At 48.1% G+C, this 22900-nt stretch overlaps 1 protein-coding gene across 5 annotated transcripts in view; it reads right to left on the reverse strand.

The window, feature by feature from the left end:
* Nucleotides 1–22900, reverse strand: part of CTIF (cap binding complex dependent translation initiation factor) — a 148553-nt gene that overhangs the window by 115735 nt on the left and 9918 nt on the right. For 3 of the 5 annotated variants that reach the window (XM_054003028.1, XM_054003027.1, XM_054003029.1), the window contains exons 2-3: nucleotides 3762–3975; nucleotides 661–744 (exon numbers count right to left, since the gene is read on the reverse strand). In XM_054003028.1, the coding sequence (XP_053859003.1) occupies nucleotides 661–744; nucleotides 3762–3975 (298 nt within the window). Of the gene's footprint in view, nucleotides 1–290; nucleotides 295–660; nucleotides 745–3761; nucleotides 3976–5955; nucleotides 6026–22900 lie in introns of those variants that run through there. The other 2 variants (XM_054003030.1, XM_054003031.1) reach the window with 2 other exon arrangements.

The raw sequence follows: 22900 nt of genomic DNA on the forward strand, positions 1-22900 counted from the left end.
TGATGGTCTCATGGTGACACAGCAGCTCGTCAATCAGATGAGAATGATCAAACACAAGCCCCCACCCTACCCAACCCTCTTCCATGGGGGTACTCACATGAGGAGGGACAGCCACCTCCAGGAGTGCTTAGTAAAAACTCCTCACTCCTATTCACACCATGTCCAAGCACCAAAACTGACTCACACCTGGCTCCTGTCACTGCACGACCAACACAGGCTCTCAGCACGTGCAACTTTGCTTCTTGTGCCAGCTCACTCTCTCAGCTGTTAAATGCTCTTCCCTGTAACACCATCCTTGTGCTGCAGCACACAACAGAGAAGCCCAGCTACACAAAGATCCCTCATTCCAGCTACATCTCATGCTTCCAAGTCAGCTCTGGTGCTCCTAACAGCTTCCTCACACATGTGGCAATAAGTCTTCCAGAATAAATGTGACACTCCTTATCTTTCCCCCTTTAAGCTCCTGGTGAAAGCATCCATCTGCATATCAGGATGTTGCCCACCTCCCACGGTTTGGGCAGGAATGAGCTTTTGGATGCCAAGCAGAGGGACAAGTCTCCTTTTCCACAGGAGGAGGAAAGCTGGCAGCACCTCCCAGGCGAGGCAGTACCAGAAATAAAGGCAAAGGTCTGGGGAGGAGGAACTAAGCACAAACCCTACCTGGTTATGCTCGTGAGACGACGAGCCCTTCCCTCGGGATGGGGAACAGCTGCCATCAAGCTGCTCGCTGCAATCCGCCGTCCACTGCAAAAGGGATAAAAAAAGGGATTGTGTAAAATAATAGCTGGGCTGGGCAAAACTGCTGCGTCAGTCCACAGCGCACAGAAAACACCGTCCCGCCGCGGGCATCGCTGCACACGTGTGGCACCCCCTCCTTTTTGAGGATGATCCCAAAGGCTTTGGCTTGGGAATGCTCCACCCGCTGACAGTGGGTAGAGGGAAGAAGCAGGAACAACTGTAGGAAAGCATTTGATATGGTGCTCTGCAATAGAATCCAGCCCCAATACCTCCTTGCTGACTCTGACTGTGCTTGGAATCCCAGGTGGGTGATACACACTAGAGTGACTAGACTCTTTCACTCATATCCATGGAATTCTTCCATGGAAATTTGGAAAATCAAGGATAGATACATGCCCTGAGCAGCCAACACCCCGTGTTTTCATTTTAAACAAAACAGAAAATTAGTATGGAAGGTGTAGTTTGGCCCTTGCCATACGTGGCCACAGGGGATCAGCAGATTCTTAGGCCAGCTTGCTCCAAGGTTGGGCAGCAAGGTGCCTCCACCAAAAGAATTGAATTTGGTGTCATTTGTTGCCATTTTTTTTCACCTAAAAAATGTAGGGCTGCATCATACTGGTGAAAACAAACAAACAAAAAAAAAGCAATTTTCACTAGACAAACATGAAAGATGCTGCTTAATTCTAAAGTCATTTTGTCTTCAACAAAGAGGAGACTGACCAGCCCCACTTCTGAGGTCTTCCATGCTGGAAGCACTTGGTTGCTCCAGAGACACTCAAGGCTTGGTACCATCACCAAGGATGATGCACCAAGAAAATTAAAAGTCATTTCCATACAAACAACCACCTGAGAGGTCCCTGACAGGTATGGATGAGGCCACAAAATAAGAGTCACTACAGCTGCCCATGATCCCTGCCCTCATCAGAGAGCCCGTTCTAACTCACAGATGGGAGGATTTCAGTCATTGGAGTTGCTCATCTGCTGACCCCCCTGGACAGGCTCATGATGCCATCACTCTTCAGATCCTTTTACTTACCAGACGTATCCCTGCCTTCTTTAGTAATTTAGAGTGCAACCACATGCCTGGAAAGGTCTCTCAAGGTACAAGCTCACTCCTTATTATCTCCACAGCAAAATAAAATCACCTTTTTCCCTCTGATTTTCCTCTTTTTTCCTGGTAGGAGCAAGGTTGGGGACATCTCCATCATGGGCACAACCACATTTTGGGATTCTCTGAAGTGGTGATGGATTCAGCTTCCCTGGGAGCTGAGTGAGGAGGATGTGCCTTTCTTTCCTTCCCCCAGCAAGGAGAGCAGTTGTCCAGGGATGTGGCACCATCCAAGCAACTCACACACACATGACTGAATGGATTTATCCACTCTCAGACAGGGAAAACATCACAGCCATAAGGAAACAAACTGCAGAGAGATTAAGTAACTTGCCCAACATTAAAGATTTAGTTTCTGGCAGAACCTTGCAGTTAAAAACAATTTCCTTGGTCTCAGCTGAGTGCCTTTCCCTTAAATCCATCTTTCTCCCTCTAGCTCTCATTAATGAGGGAACGTGCCACCTTCCATCAGGCTGCCTTCCACCAGAGTTACTCCAGCCAGCTGCAGGATATGTGCCTGTTTATTCCTTGCTTTGCTAAGAACTGGTTAGGAAGAGAAAACCAGAAATAAAAATTTGTGATTATTTCTTATAGGTGGGAAAATGAAAAAAACCTTTGTGAGACAAGAGATAATTCCTTCTTACTGCATCCACTACGACATGGCTTGAAAAATGCAAGTGACTTAGAGTAAAAGCCCGTCCTCACTTTTTGTCCAATACACAGCCCTAGAAATACAAAATGTTGCATTTTGATGGAGTTTCACCATAAATCCTAATTAAACTTCTGCATCAATGGTCTGGGGTACAACCTCATTTAGCTGCTTCATTTGAGCTGCCTCTGTAAGTGGTTTAATTAAAAGGTTTAATGTTCAGAACTTTCATTACTACGAATTTTTCCTTCAGAATAAAACCCAGCCATCTTGAAAGAGAACACTCTCAGAACTAACATTAAAAACTCAGCAGCTTCTTTTTTCCAGGGTAAGCCATGAAGGAAAGCTAAAATGCCATTTCCACAACTGGAAGATGGATTTGGTTGTTGCAATCAAGGATCTTAATGCAAAAAATGTACACGGGCTGCCATGAATTTTTGTCCTTAAGATGCAGAGAAAGCCTGGGCTTATTGGCAGAGCCAGAAGAGGTTACACAACTTTATTTATTAATTTATTTCTAATTCAATACTACTTGTGAGCTTGACACATTAATAAGCAGAACTTGTCTGTTTGACCTGAAGCCCCTCTAAAGTGTCACTTCAAACACAGACATCTTCCAGCCTCGGGTTAATAAAATACATTTTGGATCACTAGATTTTTAAATATATTTTCTCCCACTTCTAAGGGCTTTGATCCTCAAATTGTAAAAGACCTCTTCACCAAAATCTATTCTTAAAAAGGTTCCTTTGTTTGGTAATTTCTTTACATTGAGATGATATAAAACAGGTCTAGAACTCTGGGTCACATCCTCAGCTCCAGCAAACCAGCAGAGTTCAGACAGATCAGATCAAACACTGCTGATACCAGATGAAGAATCATGGAATGGTTTGGGTTGGAAGGGACCTTAAACCCCATGTAGAATCATGGAATGGTTTGGGTTGGAGGAGACCTTAAACCCCATCTCATTCCACCCCCTGCCATGGGCAGGGACACCTTCCACTGTCCCAAGCTGCTCCAAGCCCTATCCCACATGGCCTGAACACTTTCAATGATGAGACCATAAAAAACCAAACCCAGCATCAGGAGACTGCTACCAGCAGCTTGGAGACCTCGAACACATCCCCAAACAAGCGAGCTGCCCCAAACCCAGCGTTTTATCACACCCTGCTTCACATCCAAACCCTGGAAAGACTACTTCAGCCTACAACACACTCTGGGAGCCCCCAGTGTTCCCTCTCCCACCCCACAGTGAGCCTTTCACCCCACCTGGGAGACGTGGGACTGCGTCTTCTCGCTCTCGCCGTCGCCCTCGGTCTTGTCGGTGAGCAGCCCCTGTACCTGGTACTCCAGGACGTAGCTGTCGATGAAGCGCTCCAGCTCCTCGATCTCCTGGGAGCGGCTGCTCCCCGCCTCCGAGGAGGCCGACGCCACCGAGGAGCTCTCCATCCCTTTCAGGGGACGCACCGGGGACACAGGGGGCCTGAGGAAGCGGGACAAAAAAAAAAAAAAAAAAAAAAAAAAAAAAGACAGTAAGGTATTATTTCCCAGTAATTGTAAAAACCCCAGCAGACAAAGCCTATCGGTTGCCACGCGCGGGGTATTTTTTGCTGTACGTCTGCATTTCTGATACAGTTTCTAATAATCCTAGGTGGTTGCATTTAGGGCTTCCAGGCATGCAAAAAATGTTCCATTTCTGTAATATTCCTGCATTTAAAGGACAATGGACATATTTCCTGGCCTCCTGCTTAAAACCCGAACTACTGAAAACTTCCAGACATATGCACAAGAGAAAAAATGTCACACTAAAATGCTTAATTTAATAAATCCAGAGCACTAGTTGTGCTGGATATGGGTGAGAAGCTGGTGGTAATGGACAAGGGTGAGGAAGAGGATGACAACTGAAAAGCCTCTTTAGGGCAGTGGCAGTAAATAATGCTGAGCTAATGGTGTGACTGTAAACGGTCCAGTGAGGAGGTGAGACAGAGATCACAACAGAATTCACTTCTAAAATCTCTCACTGCAGAAAATTGTCTCTTCAGGAGACGTAGGAGATTTATAATTCCCTTCTCCTTCCTGCTTCTCCAGGGCTCAATGACAGTAACACCATAAAGAAAGGAAATCATCAGCTCCTGGGTTGGGCATGGCACTGATCTCTGCTCCCTGTGGCCAGGACAGGACCCAGGGAATGGCTGGAGCTGTGTCAGGGGAGGTTTAGGTTGGGTATCAGGGAAAGGCTGTTCCCCCAGAGGGTGCTGGCACTGCCCAGTCTCCCCAGGGAATGGGCACGGCCCCAAGGCTGCCAGAGCTCCAGGAGCCTTTGGACAGCACTGCCAGGGATGCACAGGGTGGGATTGTTGGGAGTCTGTGCGGGGCTGGACTGGGTGATCCTGGTGGGTCTCTTCCAGCTCAGGATATTTTATAATTCTGTGTTTGGAAAAAACTAGGCTTCGGCCCAGTGTCTTGTGCTACATCTCATATTCCTCCCTTCCTGCAGCTGGGAGGGAGAAGACATGGGAGCTGCCAGCACACTGCAGGACACAACTTCATCCCTCACCCTCTCCTTCACCAGGAATGGGTATTTACAACTATAAAATCACCAAGCAATCCCAGAGTGAGTCACATGCCATCCAGAAGGGAATGGGGGGGGGGGAAAAAATCTGCTTCCAACTCATGTAGTTTCCAGCTCCTGAACTATTTTCTCCTCTGTCACTTCTGAACAATTGTGGCTTCATTTGGAAACTGCCGAGAATGAGCAGTTCTGGCCTAAGGATTTCATCTGCTCAAGGAATTATTCCCAAATGTGCCCAGACTGTCAAAAAGGCTCATTATGTAGACCAATATCACACATTAGCTCCTGAACAAAAATCATATGCCATATTAAAAAGGAAAAAGAAAAAAGAAGAAAGTGAAGAAAGAAAAAAAGAAGCCCCAGAGAGTGTGGAGCCCTGGAGGAGGGCATGCTTCTCCCCTTTTCACTAATTAGTGCCAATTACCAAACGGAAAGCACCAATTATCAAACAGGAAGTGCTAAAGAAGGAGTTGGGAGAATAGGAGGTTCCTGGAGGGGTGTGATGGCATGGAGAGATGGCATGAGGCAGAGGACAAATGAGGACAAAGGTGGCATCACTCAGGGTACAGTGAGCAGGATCAGATATCCAACCTCCATCTCATTGGGCCACACATTACACAAGCCCAAAGGCTTTTTTGTCTATTTCAGACAACACAAACCACATATCTGAGATATTTGTGGATCTCTAGTGGGAAACTCTAAAACCAATTGGTCTTGTGGAAGCTTCACCTCTCTCTAAAGGAAACCATCACTCAGCAGAAAGGAAACTCCTGCTTTTCCTGGTGATCTGTGCCTGGAGCTGGTTTCTCACCTCACCTCACCCTCAAAACACATACAAAAATGGTTTTCAAAGAAAAACCCAAACCCACACTTGAGCATCAAAGCACTTACTATCCTCCCACACTGAACAAACAAATGTTGGTGAGAGCCCTTAATGAAGCAGCGATCCCTCGGCTCTGTGTTGGCTCAACACCTAGCACAAAGGATTCCCAGACACCAGGTACATTCCTTAATCACAACAAACAAAGATCAATCTCAAATTTGCATTTTTTTTTCCACTTCCCCCTTCCCTCCCCTCTACTTTGTCAAAGCAAAAAGCTTTGGGGGTCTGAAAATTACCTTGCACATCTTTCCTATCTCTGAAAGTATTCAAGGCCAGGTTGGATGAGACTTGGAGCAATCTCGTGCAGTGGAATATGTCCCTGCCCCTGGCAAGAGGGTAGAACTAGAGGACCTTGAAGGTTTCTTCCAACTTAAATCCTTGTAAAATCCTATGATTTTACAGAGCCCATGTTGTGCTCATTACTGTGACCATAAAAGAAGGAATCATCAGCAGAAAAAGTCAATAGATGTGCAAACTGCTTATTATAACTTAGTAATTATCAGCATTACTGTAATGTATAATTATTATTAATAGCTGTTATTAAGGGTGATCTAAATGGGGTTCTTGCTCTAGCAAGATGATACAGTTTTTTTAGCAATTATACAGTTTTGCCCTTCATCAGCAAATAGTAAGAACAAGCATTTCTTATGACCCTTGTAGGCTCATTCCCTTTCTCCCAAAGGTGCTCCAGACTTGTTGAACTTGTGGAAACAAGTGGTGAGTTTGATAGGTGAAGAACAGTAATGGAGAAGGAGCCCACTTTGGGTTGGGAGGCAGCAGGAGACTGGAACTTGGAACCAAAATGATTTAAGAAGTGGTGAGTCCATGATGACAAGACCACAGACATGCAGGACAGTGGTGCATTTCCATCAGCTCACTGGAGGCTGGGTGAGAGGACCCCACAGGCATGTCCTCCCCCAGGGAGGAGCCTCCAGCCATTCCCCTCCACCCCAAAAACTCTTCAAAATCTGGACTGCAGCAGTCTGGCAGTGCCAAGACAGAACAGCAGGGCAACTTCTCACAGATTGTCCCCTGGGATGAGACCCACCTTGTGCCAGCCATGCCAAGGGACTTCAGCCCCCAAAACAAGCTTCTGGGAAAAAACATGCTGGCACAGCAACATTACACCAAAACTGCAACCATAAAGAGATCTTCCTAAAACAATTCTTAAAGAACCATTGAATCATGGAATTGTTTAGACTGGAAAGTCCTCCAAGACCATCAAGACCACCAAGACCATACATTCCCCTGGCACTGCCAAGGCCAACACTGACCCATGTCCCCAGGTGCCACATCCACATGGCTTTTAAATCCCTCCAGGTATGGGGATTCCACCAATGCCCTGGGAAGCAATGGCTCTGCCAGAAGCTCTGGACAAGCCTTTCCATGGAGGGATTATCCCCAGTATCCAACCTGAGCCTCCTCTGGCCCAGCCTGAGGCCATTCCCTCTCCTCCTGTCCCTGTTCCCTGGGAGCAGAGCCTGACCCCCCTGGCTGTCCCCTCCTGTCAGGAGCTGTGCAGAGCCACAAGGTCCCCCCTGAGCCTCCTTTTCTCCAGGCTGAGCCCCTTCCCAGCTCCCTCAGCCTCTCCTGGGGCTCCAGCCCCTTCCCAGCTCCATTCCCTGCCCTGGACACGCTCCAGCCCCTTCTCCTGAGGGCCCAGAGCTGTCCCCAGCACTGGAGGTGCCTCAGCACCAGCATCCCCAGGGCCTTTCCCAGCTTTCCAGAGTCTCTGCACCAGCCCAGAGTTGTAGGGAGCAGGGGTGACCCAAAAGCAAGCCAGTTCTCACTCCAATTCATCCAGACAAACCCACATCATGACCTGCTATTAGGACAACAACAGCACATCTTGCTCCTATGCAGGTCCAATGCGACTGAGTACCAGCAAAGGAAGGAAAATAGAGATTGCTTTTCCCAGTGTTTTGCTTCCGCTGGATGGATGCTAAGAGCTTAAAATGCTTTTGCACACGTAAGAGTTTCTTTGAAGCTAGTGGCTTCCAAAGGCAAAAGAAACAGGAATATCACACTGTCACACACAGCCTAAATGGTGAAGGTGGTAAGCAGATTTTCTTGACAACTACACAGCCAGGAGCCAATAACTAATGCCAACGCCTAGGTAAGGTCATTGGGAAAGAACCCTAAAATATTGAGTTCAGGCAGAACTACTTCATGTATTGGGCTTCCTCTCACCTGAACTGAAATTCAATTATTGAAAGGTGTAACCATCACCAAAGCCCAATAAAGGACAAATGTCCAGCCCATCTTTCCCACAACGTGGCCTCAGCTGTTAAGGCTTGACTGAATGATTGACTGACAGCAATTAACTGGAAAACTCATGTCTCTTCCTTATCCTCTGGTTAAACACTAAGAAAATCCTAGGCCAATCCTCCATTCCTCCGTGACTCCAAAGTGAAGTCAGGAGGAATGCAGAGCATCCTTTATGCACAGAATATTTATTTCTCAGAAATGCCATCATAGGCCAGCTGCTGCAGAGACAGGCTGTGACAGGCCTCAGAGATATCCTGACATCCCTGAAAGCCTTTGTCTTGCCACATGGGATTTATCACCCCAGAGTTTTCTAGGAATAAGAGATGCTTCCTAAAAAAGGCAGCTGCAGTGCAAATTCTTCACGTACCAGTGCAGCCACCTGCTTCCAGAATGCTCTTTGATAGGACATCCAGCAACCCTCTAGTGTTAGTTCTCCCTTGAGTGTTTGTAACAGACTGTGATCCTGCAGGTCTCTTCTGCTCTGACACACCTGGGACATGAACAGCTCAGCAGCCCACATTTATCCGTGTCTGAATGGGATGATGGTAAAACCAAACCAAACTGATCCCCAGGGAGACAGAGGGAAAGGCCCCAGCCCAGGCCCAGACATCACATCCTCTCTCATGAGCAACCAACAACAACTTTCACATCTCTTGTGCAGGCTCCAAAACCCACCCCACTGCTCTTCTGTCTCTGCCCCCTACAGCCAAGTTGGGCATCACCTTGTGCAGGTGGAGGTGGGTATCCAGGCTGAGGTGACACCCCCTTCTGCTCAGTGCCTCTCTGGGGCTGGGCAGGGAGGAACAGCTCATGGTCAAACCCTCCATCATCAACTCCCTCACATTCCCTGCTCACTGAGACTCCAAGCCAGGCTTCCCAAAGCTGCTGCTGAAGCACACACAGAAGGAGGAAGTCCCTGCAGCCCCAGACAAGAGAGATGCTTTGACCACACAGACCAGGGAAGAGCAGATAGTACAGGACACCCCTTCTACTTCTTATCTGCTTCTTATCAGCACCTTTGGGTCAGGTGAAACGCTCTGTCTGTCTGAAGTCTGCAAACAACCACTCACCAGCCCATGCTCTGACAGCAGCACAGGCACAAGGACCTTTGACTGTCTGTGTTTGGGGCTGGAAGTCCTCACCATCAGCCTGGCTCGATTTCCAGCATCTCCTTTTAATGAGCCCCTTCTGCAGCAATATTTTCCCTCTCCTCATCCAGCCCTTTTCCAATAACAAGTAATTAGCAATGCGTCTTTCTCGAGCGGTGAGAGCATCTCAGAGAATGAGACGAGCAGTTTATCTTTATTGCTGGCAGGCAGCTCTCATACCCAGCCACCCTCAGGAACAGTTACTATGGAAAATAAAAGCAACAGAGATGAACCATGACTCCCTGTACCCAGGTACTGCTGCATCTCCACAAAGCATCATGTGTCTTAGATTTGCTGCTACAAAACCACTACCTTTCCAGACATCAAAACATCAGGCACAGAAATGTAAATTATTATACCCCGGATCTGACCCTTTTCTAATTAAAATGTAAACACCTTTGAAAACCACATCAGTGTTTACTGCTGGAGCCAGCCGTGGGCTTTTCAGATGCTGATGCATCCGCAGCTGGCTGAGCATTTGATGTATTTCATCATGCCTCCAGTCTCAGGTCTGGTTTCTGGTACCTGGTGATGCAGAAAATCCCCAGTGACAGGACAGGAGCCCACCAGCTGCCACGTTGCAGTGCCACTCATGAGCCTGGCACAGAACACAGCAGGCAAACATCATGGTGCATTGAAACAGAGCCATCAAAACAAACACAGAAATAAATGGAGGGAAAAAAAGAGAGGGGCAGACAATGCCGCAGAATCCAACCCAAAACAGGCAGCTTGATCCTGCAAAAAAGGGAAAGGAGTAACCTGAAAGCCAGAAATCCTCATTCTCACCCAGACAGTAATTTATTATGTAGCATGCTTCCCTGCAATAAGCAACTCTTTGTGGTTGGAAAGCGAATCTTTTTTCTTTTCTTCTCTTCAAACAAAACCAAACCTACATCACCTTTAAAAACATGAAGTCTTTTAGTGTGTCAAATCTGTTCATGAGGTTGGAGTGGTTTTCCACCAGATGGGCTTCCTTGCCTGGGGGAAGACATTACCTTTGGCTTGTGATAGATATTATCAAAAAAGGAAAGGAAAAAACAGCACACAACCAAGAAAATTACTGTCTGAACACCAAGTGAGAGAAGGTGGGTTTGTGGGCTCACCCTGTGGCAGGGTGCTCCACTACAGTGGATGTCAGGGCAAGGAGATTGCTGGGACATCACCGGCTGCAGCAAGGAACACTCACAGATTTTGATACGAATTCAATACATGCAAATGCACCAGCATTTCTAGATATAAAATCTGAAACAGGCCCTAAAAAGCCTCCAACCACCCACCCCTGAATTGCGAACAGCCTGAGTTTTATAGCCTATTTTACACTGGTTCATGCTACAAACTGTGACTTAAGCCAGACATTATAGATTTCCACGTTCTCCTGCTTCTACTATAAGCTAATGGAACAAGAGCTCATGTTACATCTTCCCCTTGTTATTTTTCACCTTTACAAGGAAAATGTTGCCAGGTAAAGATACTGAACAACTACTATGAATACCTAAAGAAAGAGCATTTCACACATGCTCTTCTCTTCAGAGCTGCACTGTTTCTCCTTGGAGAGCATACAGCATCGCTCTGGCAGCTGGGCAGGACGTGATGGCTGCAGGGATCGTGCTGGAAGACATGAACCAAGGATGTTCTCCCGCCAGAGGAGCTTGCACACCTGCACCATGCACCTGTGTGTGCCCTGCTGCGATTCACCTGGCAGGTTGCAATCCTCAGGCAACTAACACCTGGTTTTGTGCTCAGCTCTTCTGGCACCCCAAGGGATGAGCCACGATCCCATGGAAGCAGCAGCCAGGGTATAAAACTATCCATGCAGGCAGCTCTCTGCAGGCAGAGAGCACAGCCCACATCCTAAATAAAAGCATCACAGCCAGGAGCTCATCCATACACAGTCGCTTGCGCACACGTGCTGGTCGCTGCGCATCGTCGTTTGTAAATAACCAAAGGGAAACCATTACTGGGACAAAAACTTTTCTTTCCAGGCACCCGGGCAATATAATGGGCACTTGAGCTTTGAAAAGCTCTGTAATCCTGAAAGACACATCCAACTCTAAGTTGAGATGTCAACCTGCTGAAGTAATCCATGCTGCTGGTGGCTGCCCATAGGAGGGACTGGGCGGGAGCAGCGCACCCCGGTCAGCAGCAGGGCAGGCATGGAAACTGCTTAATCCCTACTAAATCACACCATGGCTCACTGGCAAAAAGCATTTTTGTGCCTGTACACCAGCTTGTAGCAGCATTCAGAGAACATACCTTGGCCACCAGCCAGAACACTGGAGCTGCCACTCCCGGATGGGTTTTATGCTAGGAGGAGCCAGCTGGTCCTCTCCTCTTGGGAATCATAGGGTCACAGAACAGTCTGGGTTGGAACAAACCTTCAAAGGTCATCCAGTCCAACCCCCTGCCACAGACAACGACACCTCCCACTTGATGAGGTTGCTCCAAGCCCCATCCAGCCTGGCCTTGGACACTGCCAGGGATCCAGGGGCAGCCACAGCTGCTCTGGGCACCCTGTGCCAGGGCCTGCCCACCCTCCCAGCCAGCAATTCCCAGTTCCCAATCTCCCACCTGTGCCTGCCCTCTGGCAGTGGAAGCCATTGCCTGTGTGCTGTCCCTGCATGCCTTGTCCCCAGTCCCTGTGCAGCTCTCCTGGAGCCCCTTGAGGCCCTGGCAGGGGCTCTGAGCTCTCCCTGGAGCCTTCTCTTGTGCAGCTGAACAGCCCCAGCTCTGCCAGGCTGGCTCCAGAGCAGAGGGGCTCCAGCCCTGGCAGCAGCTCCGGGGCCTCCTCTGGGCTGGCTCCAGCAGCTCCACGTCCTTGTGCTGTTGGAGCCAGGGCTGGGGCAGCTCTGCAGGTGGGCTCTCAGCTGAGCACAGGGGCACAGGGGCAGAATCCCCCCTGCCCTGCTGCCCACGCTGGGGGCTCAGCCCCGGGCAGGGGGGTTCAGGCTGGGGCAGGTCCAGCTCTCACCCACAGCACCCCCAGCTCCTTCTCCCGGGGCTGCTCCCTCTGCTCATCCCCAGCCTGGGTGGATCCCGGGGGCTGCCCTGGCCCGGGCGCAGCTCCAGCACTTGGCCTTGTTAAACCTCATGAGGTTCCCATCCCTAAAGATTCTCACCTCCATCCCGACCAATTGCTTCTCTTCACCACAGCTTTCCCCTTTTCTGGAAACGAAGCTCTTCTGTGCAACAAGGATAGGGACAGGAGAGCCCCTGTGCATCCCAGATTCTTCTGGAAGATGAGATAGGAATGAGGAAGCAAGATGCTTTTTGCAACATCAGCCACCTTCTGCACCATTGGAAGCAAATCTTCCGTGGCTTCTTGTTGCTAAACCCAAAGGGAAGAATCCTTCCCAGCCTTGGGTATGCTGATGGTTGGGATGGGGTTGCATGAGGAAAATGTGAAGGAGGGACAATTCCCTCTCACCCACAGCTGGCTCACTGCCCTGAGGTGACTTTGTGATGCCTGTATCCTCATTAATCTTTTTAGCCCAGAAATAAGTTTCGGGCATTTAAGACTAGTCCTGATAGCGAAGCAGGGTGGGGGAGAGAAGAAGTGTGGAGTTTATTTTCAGAAACTGCACTTGCACCCCTGCATCCTGCTCCTGGACTGCATTGTCTGCAGAACACACAGCAGGACAGAGCTCTCCTTTGCTTTCAGTTAGGTTTTAGCTAGCTGAGGCAGAGAAGTTCCCTGGACTGTGGTTTTTCTTTTCTTGGAACTGTTTAAACCTGCTCTGGACTGAAAATCCAGAAAAACGCTGGGAGCTCACACTGATAAGAGACTGAGACAAAAAGGGATTTTCTGAATTTGCCATCTCTTCAGAACAGAGAGAGATTTTGTTGTTTAATATTGTTCCTTTTTTGTGCTGGTGAATGCTTTGCCTGTTAAATAAACAGGTTTTTTTCCACTTTTCTCCAAAGAAATATTTTCCTGAACCAGTTGGGGGAGGGGCTGCTTGAATCTGCTTTCTAGAAGAATCCCTTGGAAGTTTTCTCCCAAATTTGCCCTAAACCAGGACACTCACTCACAGGGATCTCTGTGCCTAACATGAGTTGCTCAGCTGGAACTGGAAAGAGAAATCATCAAGTAAACTTGTGCCACATTGCAGAGGAAAGTGGAAAAAAACTTACCAAGTCCTCTCTGAGCTAGTTAAGCTCAACTGAAAAACTCCATGCACAAATGAGTATATTCAGAGATTTTCTGAATCTTTAATTACCTTCAGTTCTAAAAAAAACCCAAAAAACCCTAAAAAATCCCAGTCAACTACACCCATAAACAAATAAAACTTCCCAAACCTGTCTCTGGACCCCCATTATTCCACCACATTCTAATGTTTAAGTTCTAAAAGAAGCAGCAGATTGGCTTTTATATCACAGCCACCCCGGTACCATCAGTCATTGACCTTATCAGTTCCCATACAGGCAGTAGCCATGAGATTAGATATTCTAAATATTCTAGTGGAAAAGAACAGGATTTGGGGAAAGCACAGTTCCTTCTGGAATTCTGTACATGCAGAAGGAAAAGTAGAGGTTTCCTTATACTGCTTCTGGCAATAATAGTAATAATAATAATAATAATAATAATAATAGTCAGGAAACCAAAAGGTCTGGAGAAACACACGGGGAAAGGGAATTCTGTGGGGTCAGTGTCCAACACCACATTAACAGGTTACCATGACAAAGGTGACCATGGCAGCATCCCCCATGCTTTTCCCAACTTTTGGAAACCTGTGCTTGGCAGAGAAAAGCACAGCCTGACAAACACCCCTGTAAGGCATTTGACTCTCTTATTTTTGACCCCAGATTGAGCCAGTCACCAAAGCTTTACCTTCTCCTGGGCTTGGACACAGTGCCCTCCTTAGCTCCTGCTCCTGGAGGTATGTGGACTGGATGTGATCAAGACAGCCAGGTTTCATCCAGCAAAGTTACCGCATTATGGAAAAGTGATTTCCACTTCAATCAGAGAAACCATCTGTGTTCAGCTGAGATCCCTGTGACTGCTGTGGGCAAAGAGCATCATCTAAGGCATCATCTCTCACAGCTTGAGAAGGTCACAGAATCATGGAATGGTTTGGGTTGGAAGGGACCTTAAACCTTATCTCATTCATGTCATGGGCAGGGACACCTTCCACTATCCCAGGTTGCTCCAAGCCCTGTCCAGCCCGGCCTGGGACATTTCCAAGGATGGGGCAGCCACAATTCCTCTGGGCCACCTGTGCCAGGGCCTCATCACAGGGAATAAATTCTCCATAAAAGAGTTTCTTCTTAGATGCCCTTGCAAACCCTAAATCCACTTTTCAGGCTACAAGGATCTCATGCCATGCTCTCCCACAAAATTTCCCATTGCACTTTTGAAAGCAAATGTAGTACCCAGATGGGCCCAGGTTTTGCACTGGGCTCCCAGCAGCTGTCCCAGCAAGGAACATGATGCAGCAGAGGCACCACAGCACCACCAAAGGTCTCACCTAGCCCAGGGATGCTGCTGTGTGGCAGGGATGGGCTCCCTGTGAATCCACCACACTGACAAAAGTCACAGCAGCAGGAATGCCCTGCCTAGGATAGGGAGGAAACCAGACCCTCCAAGCTTTGCTTTGCACAAGCAGCATGAGCCAAGCCCACTAGCTTAACCCTCCTCTCAAATCCATCCCCAGCTTTTAGCTCCTTCCAGCAGCTGATCAGGCAGCTTGAATCAATTCACCAGAAAAACGCCTGCCTTAGGGAACCAGCCCAAGAATACCAAGCACCTCCCCAGACAGGAATTTTTGGGAGCTACTGGCCAGCCACCAGTCTCCTTTCTGAGGCTTGAAGTGCATTTTTTTGCAATCGCTCCCAGACTATCACTCTGTTGGGTGCTCTGCACCAGCAATGCTGCCAAAGATATCCAAAAATTCTGTTCCCAGGTGGCCCCACTCCACCTGTGGTTATTCCCCCCTAAACTGCAGCGAGTGAGGGATGACAAGAAGCCAGCAATGGGGGTAGGAAGAGCAGCCTGCTGATTCCCAGGGTGTAAAGATGCTGCAAGCACTTGCACAGCTGCATTTATCACCCAGAGGACCTGGCTGAGCCCTGGCAGGCAGGAGCAGGACAGGGAGGTGTTTGTTATTACAAAGCAAACAGAGAGACAGGCACGTTCAGGACATGACAAGTAAACTGTTTTGAAATGAACATGAGCTTGGCGGGTGTTTGTTTACCTCCACCAGCAGCAAGGACAGTTGGGACTGGCCCTGATCAAGACAGCTTTGGGATTTACCAACTCTGTGTTCTAATCTTCCCTGCTGTCAGTGACCTTGACACCACTCCCTTCTGCTAACCCCAGGTCTTGGACCACAGAATCACAGAATGCTTTGGGTTGGAAGGGATCTTCCAGTCCCATCCCCTGCTGGGCAGGGACACCTTCCACTGTCCCAGGTTGCTCCAAACCTCATCCAGCCTAGCCTTGGACACTTCCAGAGATGGGCCAGACAAAAATTCCCTGTGCAACCTGTGCCAGGGCCTCAGTACCTACTTTTCTCCTAATATCTAATCTAAATCTACTCTCTGTCTGCGTCCTGCCACTCCAATAGCTTCTCTCTGTCTTTCCTGTAGGCTCCTTTCATGCACTGCAAGAAAGCCTTGTTGAGTCCCAGTACTGCTGCTGGTGTACTGGGCACAAGAACATAAAATTCGTCCCAAAATACCCTTGAACTGCTTTTTGTGTCCAGCTGTTGCATCCACCACGGACACAAATGTGCCATGCACTTCATATGTGACTGGTGTGACACCGGCTCCTCCATCCTGCCTTGCTTCCCTCTCTTGTAAAACGCAAACACAACTCTTTTTTTTCATGGCAGACTAAATTTCCACAGTTCTCCATTACAGTGTAAAATAATTTAAGACATTTCATTTGGGATTGAAACGGGACTTGACATTATTTTGTTTCCTGTTTCAACAAAATATCTGTTCTCATTGAACCCAGCTAAAAATACTCTCATCCCCTACAACTATCCTTGGCCCCATGATTTCTCTAAAGGCTAATTAAGAAAAAAAGCTAGAGTTAGCAATAATTAATTGTTGAGGACAATTCACAGGATCTGAGGATAACTCGGGGCACCCACCCAAAGGATGCAGCAGTGCAATGGGATCATGGGGGGAGGGCTGTAAGTGCAGCACAGGGGAGCAGCTTCTGCAGAAACATCACAGCAGGATGCCTGCTATTCATGTACCTTTGACTTCAGATATGAAATAAAGAGCTCAAACTATATTGATTTGCAGAAAAAAAAAAAAAAGGGGGGGAAAAAAAAGGAAAGAAAAGAGGTAAGGGAGAATTTGATTAACCAAGAGACTGCTTAGGGATATACACCCAGATGGTGTCTCACATCAAAGGCTCTTGAAGGTAGAGCCCCACCCTTCCCAACTCTTGGGTGCCCGTCTGAGGGGGTCTTTATGACCCAACAATTCAGCAGTAGAATCTAACACAGGACTACAAAAGGCACTTCTGCAATATATTATACAGTATGGAAGAAAATAAACCTCATTCCTAGTGCTGAGATAGTGCAGGACTTGGAGGCTTCAGAGGAAGATGCAAAGAATGCCAAGATAAACACATAACTCTTGGGTTTGGGGCAGGTTTTTCCCACTCCTTCTAGAGCTTTCATAGAACCATGGAATGGTTTGGGTTGGACGAGACTTTCAAAGCCATCCAGTGCCACCTCCGCCATGGGCAAGGACACTTTCCACTGTCCCAGGTTGCTCCAAGCCCTGTCCAACCTGGCCTTGGACACTGCCAGGGATGGAACAGCCACAGCTCCTCTGGGAAACTTTGTGCCAGTGCTTCCTGAGAACCCTGGTCCCTGGGAACACCCTACTGCTGGTGAGCATTCCCACGTGTCCATGACATCCAAAGGCCTTCCAGCACCAGGAACCAGAAGTGACACTTGGCACTCAAGCCACACATGTCCCCTCCACCAGTGTGGGACAAGGGTCATGTTTCTCCTCTGTCACGGTCTCCAAAGGAACAGAATTCACCCTTGAAGAAGCAAAAGTGTGAACCTATCACCTAATAACATTTTTTTTTTTTTTTAATTACTTGTTTGCCAGCAGCCCAGATTTGGCTTGATGAATTTTCAATAGTTTTGGTCAAGTCACTGCAGCCAAACCACCGGGAAGAAAACACTGAAAAAACGGTTTCACTTTTTTTAGAGTTTTTTATTTTTAAACAAAGGATTTTTTCTTTTATTTTGCAGTGATGTACACTGAATTTCCACAACTCTCCATTACAGAGCAAAATAATTTAAACCAGATTTCATTTTGGATTGAAATGGGACTTGACATTATTTTGTTTCCTGTTTCAACAAAATAAAAATATTTATTCTCACGGAACCCAGCCAAAAATACTCTTATTCCCCACAACTATCCTTAACACTGTGATTCTTCTACAGGCTAATTATGTAAAAAAAAACCAAACTATCTGTTTTATGGCCTGGTGTTGAAGAGTATTCACTGAATACAAGGATAACCTGAGGTACCCACCCAAAGGGTGCAGCAGTGCTTCAGGAAAGAAGATGCAATTTAAAGTGTTACTGTAACTCACTCGAAAGTTAGAAAGTCAGGAACATCAGGAACATTCACACATATCTTTTTTTTTCTAAAGAGGGAAATAAGGAAAATGGGAACCCATGCTGCCCCAAAAAGAAGGGGCATTAGTACAGCCCTAATTCTGCTGGCAAGGTGGAACACCAGGCACAAGCCCAGTGCCAGCCCTTTCAGGCTTCAACCTCCCAGCAATGCCTCTGCTTTGGCTTGTTCCCAGCTCCTCCATGGGCTGCTCTGCTGCAGAAGAAAACATTTGCTCTCCAGAGAATATCAGGCACTGCACAAGGTAACACCCAGGGCTGTAGAAACCCCAACACAGATAAAGGTTCATGTGATGCCCCGCTCCATCCTCTCTGGCTCCCTTTCAGGTCCAACTGGATCTCGTGCAGGGCGAGGGGACAAAAAAACCCCAAACAAAACAGGTTTTCAGGGCAGTGCTGCTGAATTGTTGTTTTCCAAGCCCTCTGCCACTGAGCCCCTGCGGTGCTGGTAACCTCTGTTGATCCCATCAGGTGCTTTAACTGGGAAGCTTAGCAGTAAGCCCTGCTCCTGAGAGGAGGCACCACGTTACGTGGGCTATTCTCTGCCCAACCGTGGAGTTCTTAGCTCCAAAATCCCAGCTACAGCTTTCAGGAAGAAAATCAAGTGCATGAATGGAGGAAATTCATCCCAGGTTGTAATGTTTTGTTGTCAGGCTGGATTTATTTTTTTTTTTTTTTTTTTCTGTCCAAGGCTTTATTTTTTTAATGTTGAAGTACATGTTAAACCCTGTTAACATGCTGCAAATCCCTGTCTTGCTGGGAAAAAAAAGAATTTGGCACCTCTAAAAGGCACCTGGCCTATACCTGTAGCAAAATGAACATATTATAAACAGGAAAAAAAGTAGGTAGAGAAGGGAGAAACCATAGCAGGGAGGACAAAAGGAAGAAAAAAATGGAATAGAGAATAAAAAAATCATTATATAGGCACCAAAAAAAAAAAAAAAAAAAAAACCAAAAAAAACCCCAACCAAAACCAACCAAACAAAAAAAAGGGATCAGGAAGAGCAATATAAATTAGATGGGGGATAAGGGACATAAAATGGGACAGGCAACATAAAAGAAGGGATAGAAAAGAAATAAAAATGGGATAGGCAACAAAAAAATAGGATAGGTAACAAACAGAATGGGATGAGTAACTAAAGAAAAAAGGGACAGGCAACAACTCTGCATCCAATAACTGGGCAGAAAGTGGCACTGCACACTTTTCACCTGTTAACTTTGGCAGCCAGAGGATTTCTGCAGTAAGAGGATGCACTCTTAATCAGGGCAGGGGAAAGAGGAGGGAGCTGTGATGAAGAGCATGGCAGCAAAGAAATCCCTGCAGGGGGGCTGCCTGGAAAGTCTGGCAGGCTGGGACCACCAAACCCGGCAGGATGGCCACTGGAGCAGGAAAAGCAGTTCACAAGTATTACACTCTCCCTGGCTACAACCCTTACTCTCAGGCTTCACGTAGCCTGAGTGAAAGAATAATATTATTAGGAGACAGACAATAAATCAAAGAACAGCTTGGAAAAACCCGTGAAGCCTCCCTAGAGCCAAGGAAACCTGCACTATCTAGGGAAGAGCGAGATTACAATAATTAGGTCAGTTGGCGATAAGCCTCCGCAGCACACACAGGCACACACGCGCTGCTGCTCGGCCAGGGAGTGCTGATACCCCCCAGGAGCTGAGAATCCCAGCAGCAGAATGCCAGGGGCATGGGAAACACCAGGAGCAGAAAGCCTCCTCCAGCAGCAAACAGCTGCAGCTGCTCAGCTCCAGGTCTGGGGAATCGGTAAGTGAGGCTTGGGAAACTCTGACGAGATACTGGAAAATTCCTTTGCTTTGAGCTGTGGTTCAGCAGCCAACATGTAACTTGAGTGTGCGATCTGGGTGTGCAGCTTGGAAACAGCAGCAGGACTCAGCTGGAGGAGGCCCTGAACAGGTTTGATGTAGAAGCTGGCTCTGCACTGAGCAGAGGGCTGCACTGGAGGAGCTTACTTCAATCCAGAATAACTCCAGGATCTTACCTATGGAGATCTTCCCTGAGCCCAGACTTCTAGGACAAAGCAAGAAAGATGGACTTCAAGCTTAAATGAAAACCAGAAGAAACTTTGTAACACAGCAAGGGGTCAGGCTGACCTTCAGGAGAGGAAACAGGCTGACACAAAATTCAAGTCCATGACAATCCCACTGAGCAAAGCTGCCTCCTCTGGGAGGCAGAGGATGGTCCCATGCAGCGAATGCTGAACAGGGTATGCATGCACTTTTCCATGGAGAAAGGGAGACAGAAGCTTTTTATCACTCATCTCCTCTTCCCTGGATAGTTTGCCATCAGCTCTGCTCATGCTGGCAGCCTTGGGGCTCAAGGACTTGAAGGAGTCACAGCTGCAGGCCCAGCGTGTGGGTTGGACTGAGATCATATCCAGATGTTTGACCCCAGATCAAGCAAACAGGAAGGGCAGACCAAAGAGGAGGATGTGCTCACTGCCCCGACCTGCTCTTGGCTCTTCCTCCCCACCTGTGCCATCATCTGCCTGTCTCTGATTTGGCCATTATTACTGGGGCCCAGCCTCCAGCCCAGAGCACAGAAAGCAGTCACCTATTGCTTGGGCTTTCCAGTCTCCCTGCTTGCACTGATTTATGTCAAACCACCACCTTCCAAAAGTCATTTACTTTTCTTAACAGAGGAGGTAGACACTCCCTCACTGGAGCCTCCACATTGTTTTCTAAGCTGCTTCTTTCTGAACACCTCATCAATACCCTCACCTGCCCCTACAACCCACAACAGATCCTCAGAACAACCCAAACAACAACAAACAGCACGGGATGGTTTTTTGAAGCCTCCTGCTTGCAGTCCACACAGCTGTGTTGGTATCAGCAAGCTTTTCCCACGTGTCAGCTGTAGAATATCCAAGCTCTGCCCCGCTCAGGTGAGACCTCATCTGAAGAGCATCTGGAGACCCCAACAGCACAAGGACGTGGAGCTGCTGGAGCCAGCCCAGAGGAGGCCCCGGAGCTGCTGCCAGGGCTGGAGCCCCTCTGCTCTGGAGCCAGCCTGGCAGAGCTGGGGCTGTTCAGCTGCACAAGAGAAGGCTCCAGGGAGAGCTCAGAGCCCCTGCCAGGGCCTCAAGGGGCTCCAGGAGAGCTGCACAGGGACTGGGGACAAGGCATGCAGGGACAGCACACAGGCAATGGCTTCCAGTGCCAGAGGGCAGGCACAGGTGGGAGATTGGGAACTGGGAATTGCTGGCTGGGAGGGTGGGCAGGCCCTGGCCCAGGGTGCCCAGAGCAGCTGTGGCTGCCCCTGGATCCCTGGGAGTGCCCAAGGCCAGGCTGGATGGGGCTGAGAGGGTGTCCCTGCACACAGCAGGGGATCGAACTGGATGATATTAAGGTGCTTCCCACCTAAACCATTCCAGGAGTCTATGATTCTCTGAATTCATTAAGTATTTCAGGATGTAATTACTCGACTGACTGACTGATCCAAGTTAAACCCAACCTTCACACAAGAATAGCATCCTACAGACTCAGCTGTTTTCTGCGTGCTTCATGCAGCCATGAAGTCCCTACCCTCACTACAGTTCACTACCCAAAAACCAGCAGCCCCCATTAAATACACACAAATAATTTTCCATATTCCTAGGTCATGCAGAAGATGTCATGCACAATGCTGACCTTCAGCCTCAAAACTCCCCTCACTAGCATCCTGACCAGTGCTCTCATTTGGTTATGTGCTCTGATTTCCCTTCCAGCACATTAAAAAACAGTGACTACAGTTCCTATGTACTTTTAATTAAAGTTCACCTATTTTTTGTTAAAATAATCGGCTAATCAAACCTATTGCTTCCAAGCTAACATTCCTCCTAACGCTTTAATCAATAGGCAGAGATGTTCAAAAGACAGCTAATATGGCCTAAGCAGAGCATAGGATGCTGTGAGGACAGGTTCATGATGTGGCTGGACTTCTTAGAAGAGGAGAAAAAAGATGAACACAAGGAAGTCTAAGCCCAAGAGAGGTTACTGGAGTATTTCCAGAAGATGACCAACTTTGTCCTCCCCAGCACTACCTTCACCACCACCCAAATATCATTTTGGATGCCAAACTTCCTTGTTATAAAGCAAAGTAGTAAGCGATGCATACTGGAATTCCCTCAGCAGATCAAAATTGCTCTTAGGATTTGAGCATCTGATTTGGGAACAGAGATCTAGGGGGCTTGGGAGTTGCATCTCCTTTTTATCTGCCTTTCTCCCCTTTAGAGAGAAGCAGAGCTATGCTGGCTTCCAGGGTAGGAGAATAATTAACCCAAAACAAATGCACTTGTTTTTTATACAGAACATGGGACACCTGCTATCACTTAGAGTGGTAGATGATTTATTGGCTTCCTTGCTGAGCAGCAGTGTCTAAAAGCCCTGTGGAAAGCAGAGCAGGCAGTGTGTCCTCCCTGGTATTTAGCAGCCGTTTCAGCCCTGCCATGAAAGGCAAGCTGGCAGCGGTCCTGCACGGAGCCCGTGTCACCATCCATCCATCACCCACACCCACCCCGCCCACCATCACCCAGGCAGGGCATCCTCCAGCAGAACCCGAGCCACCTCCCCTCCTGGGAGAGCCCATGACATCACATTCCATCATTTTTTTAGAGTATGACCAGGCCAGCCCTCGAAATTCCATTTGGCTGGACCTTCCTCCACAGATGTCCGTACGGACAAGGAGCAGACAGGAGACCTGGAGCTGCCACAGGTCTGGCAGCACGGCCTGCTCGCTGCTTCACTCTGCTCCTGGCACAGGGAAAGATCCTGCTGAGGGCTCATCCTTCCCCACTCTGCCCTTCCCTGACTAAACTTGCAGTGAGGAGGGAGGAATGCTCCTGCTGAATGAAGCGAGTGTAACTGGAGATGCTCAAGGAAGAACTCGGCAAAGCCAGCAAGGGATGACTGTGCAAATC

The sequence above is a fragment of the Vidua macroura genome, chromosome Z, assembly GCF_024509145.1.
Source record: "Vidua macroura isolate BioBank_ID:100142 chromosome Z, ASM2450914v1, whole genome shotgun sequence".
NCBI lineage: Eukaryota > Metazoa > Chordata > Aves > Passeriformes > Viduidae > Vidua > Vidua macroura.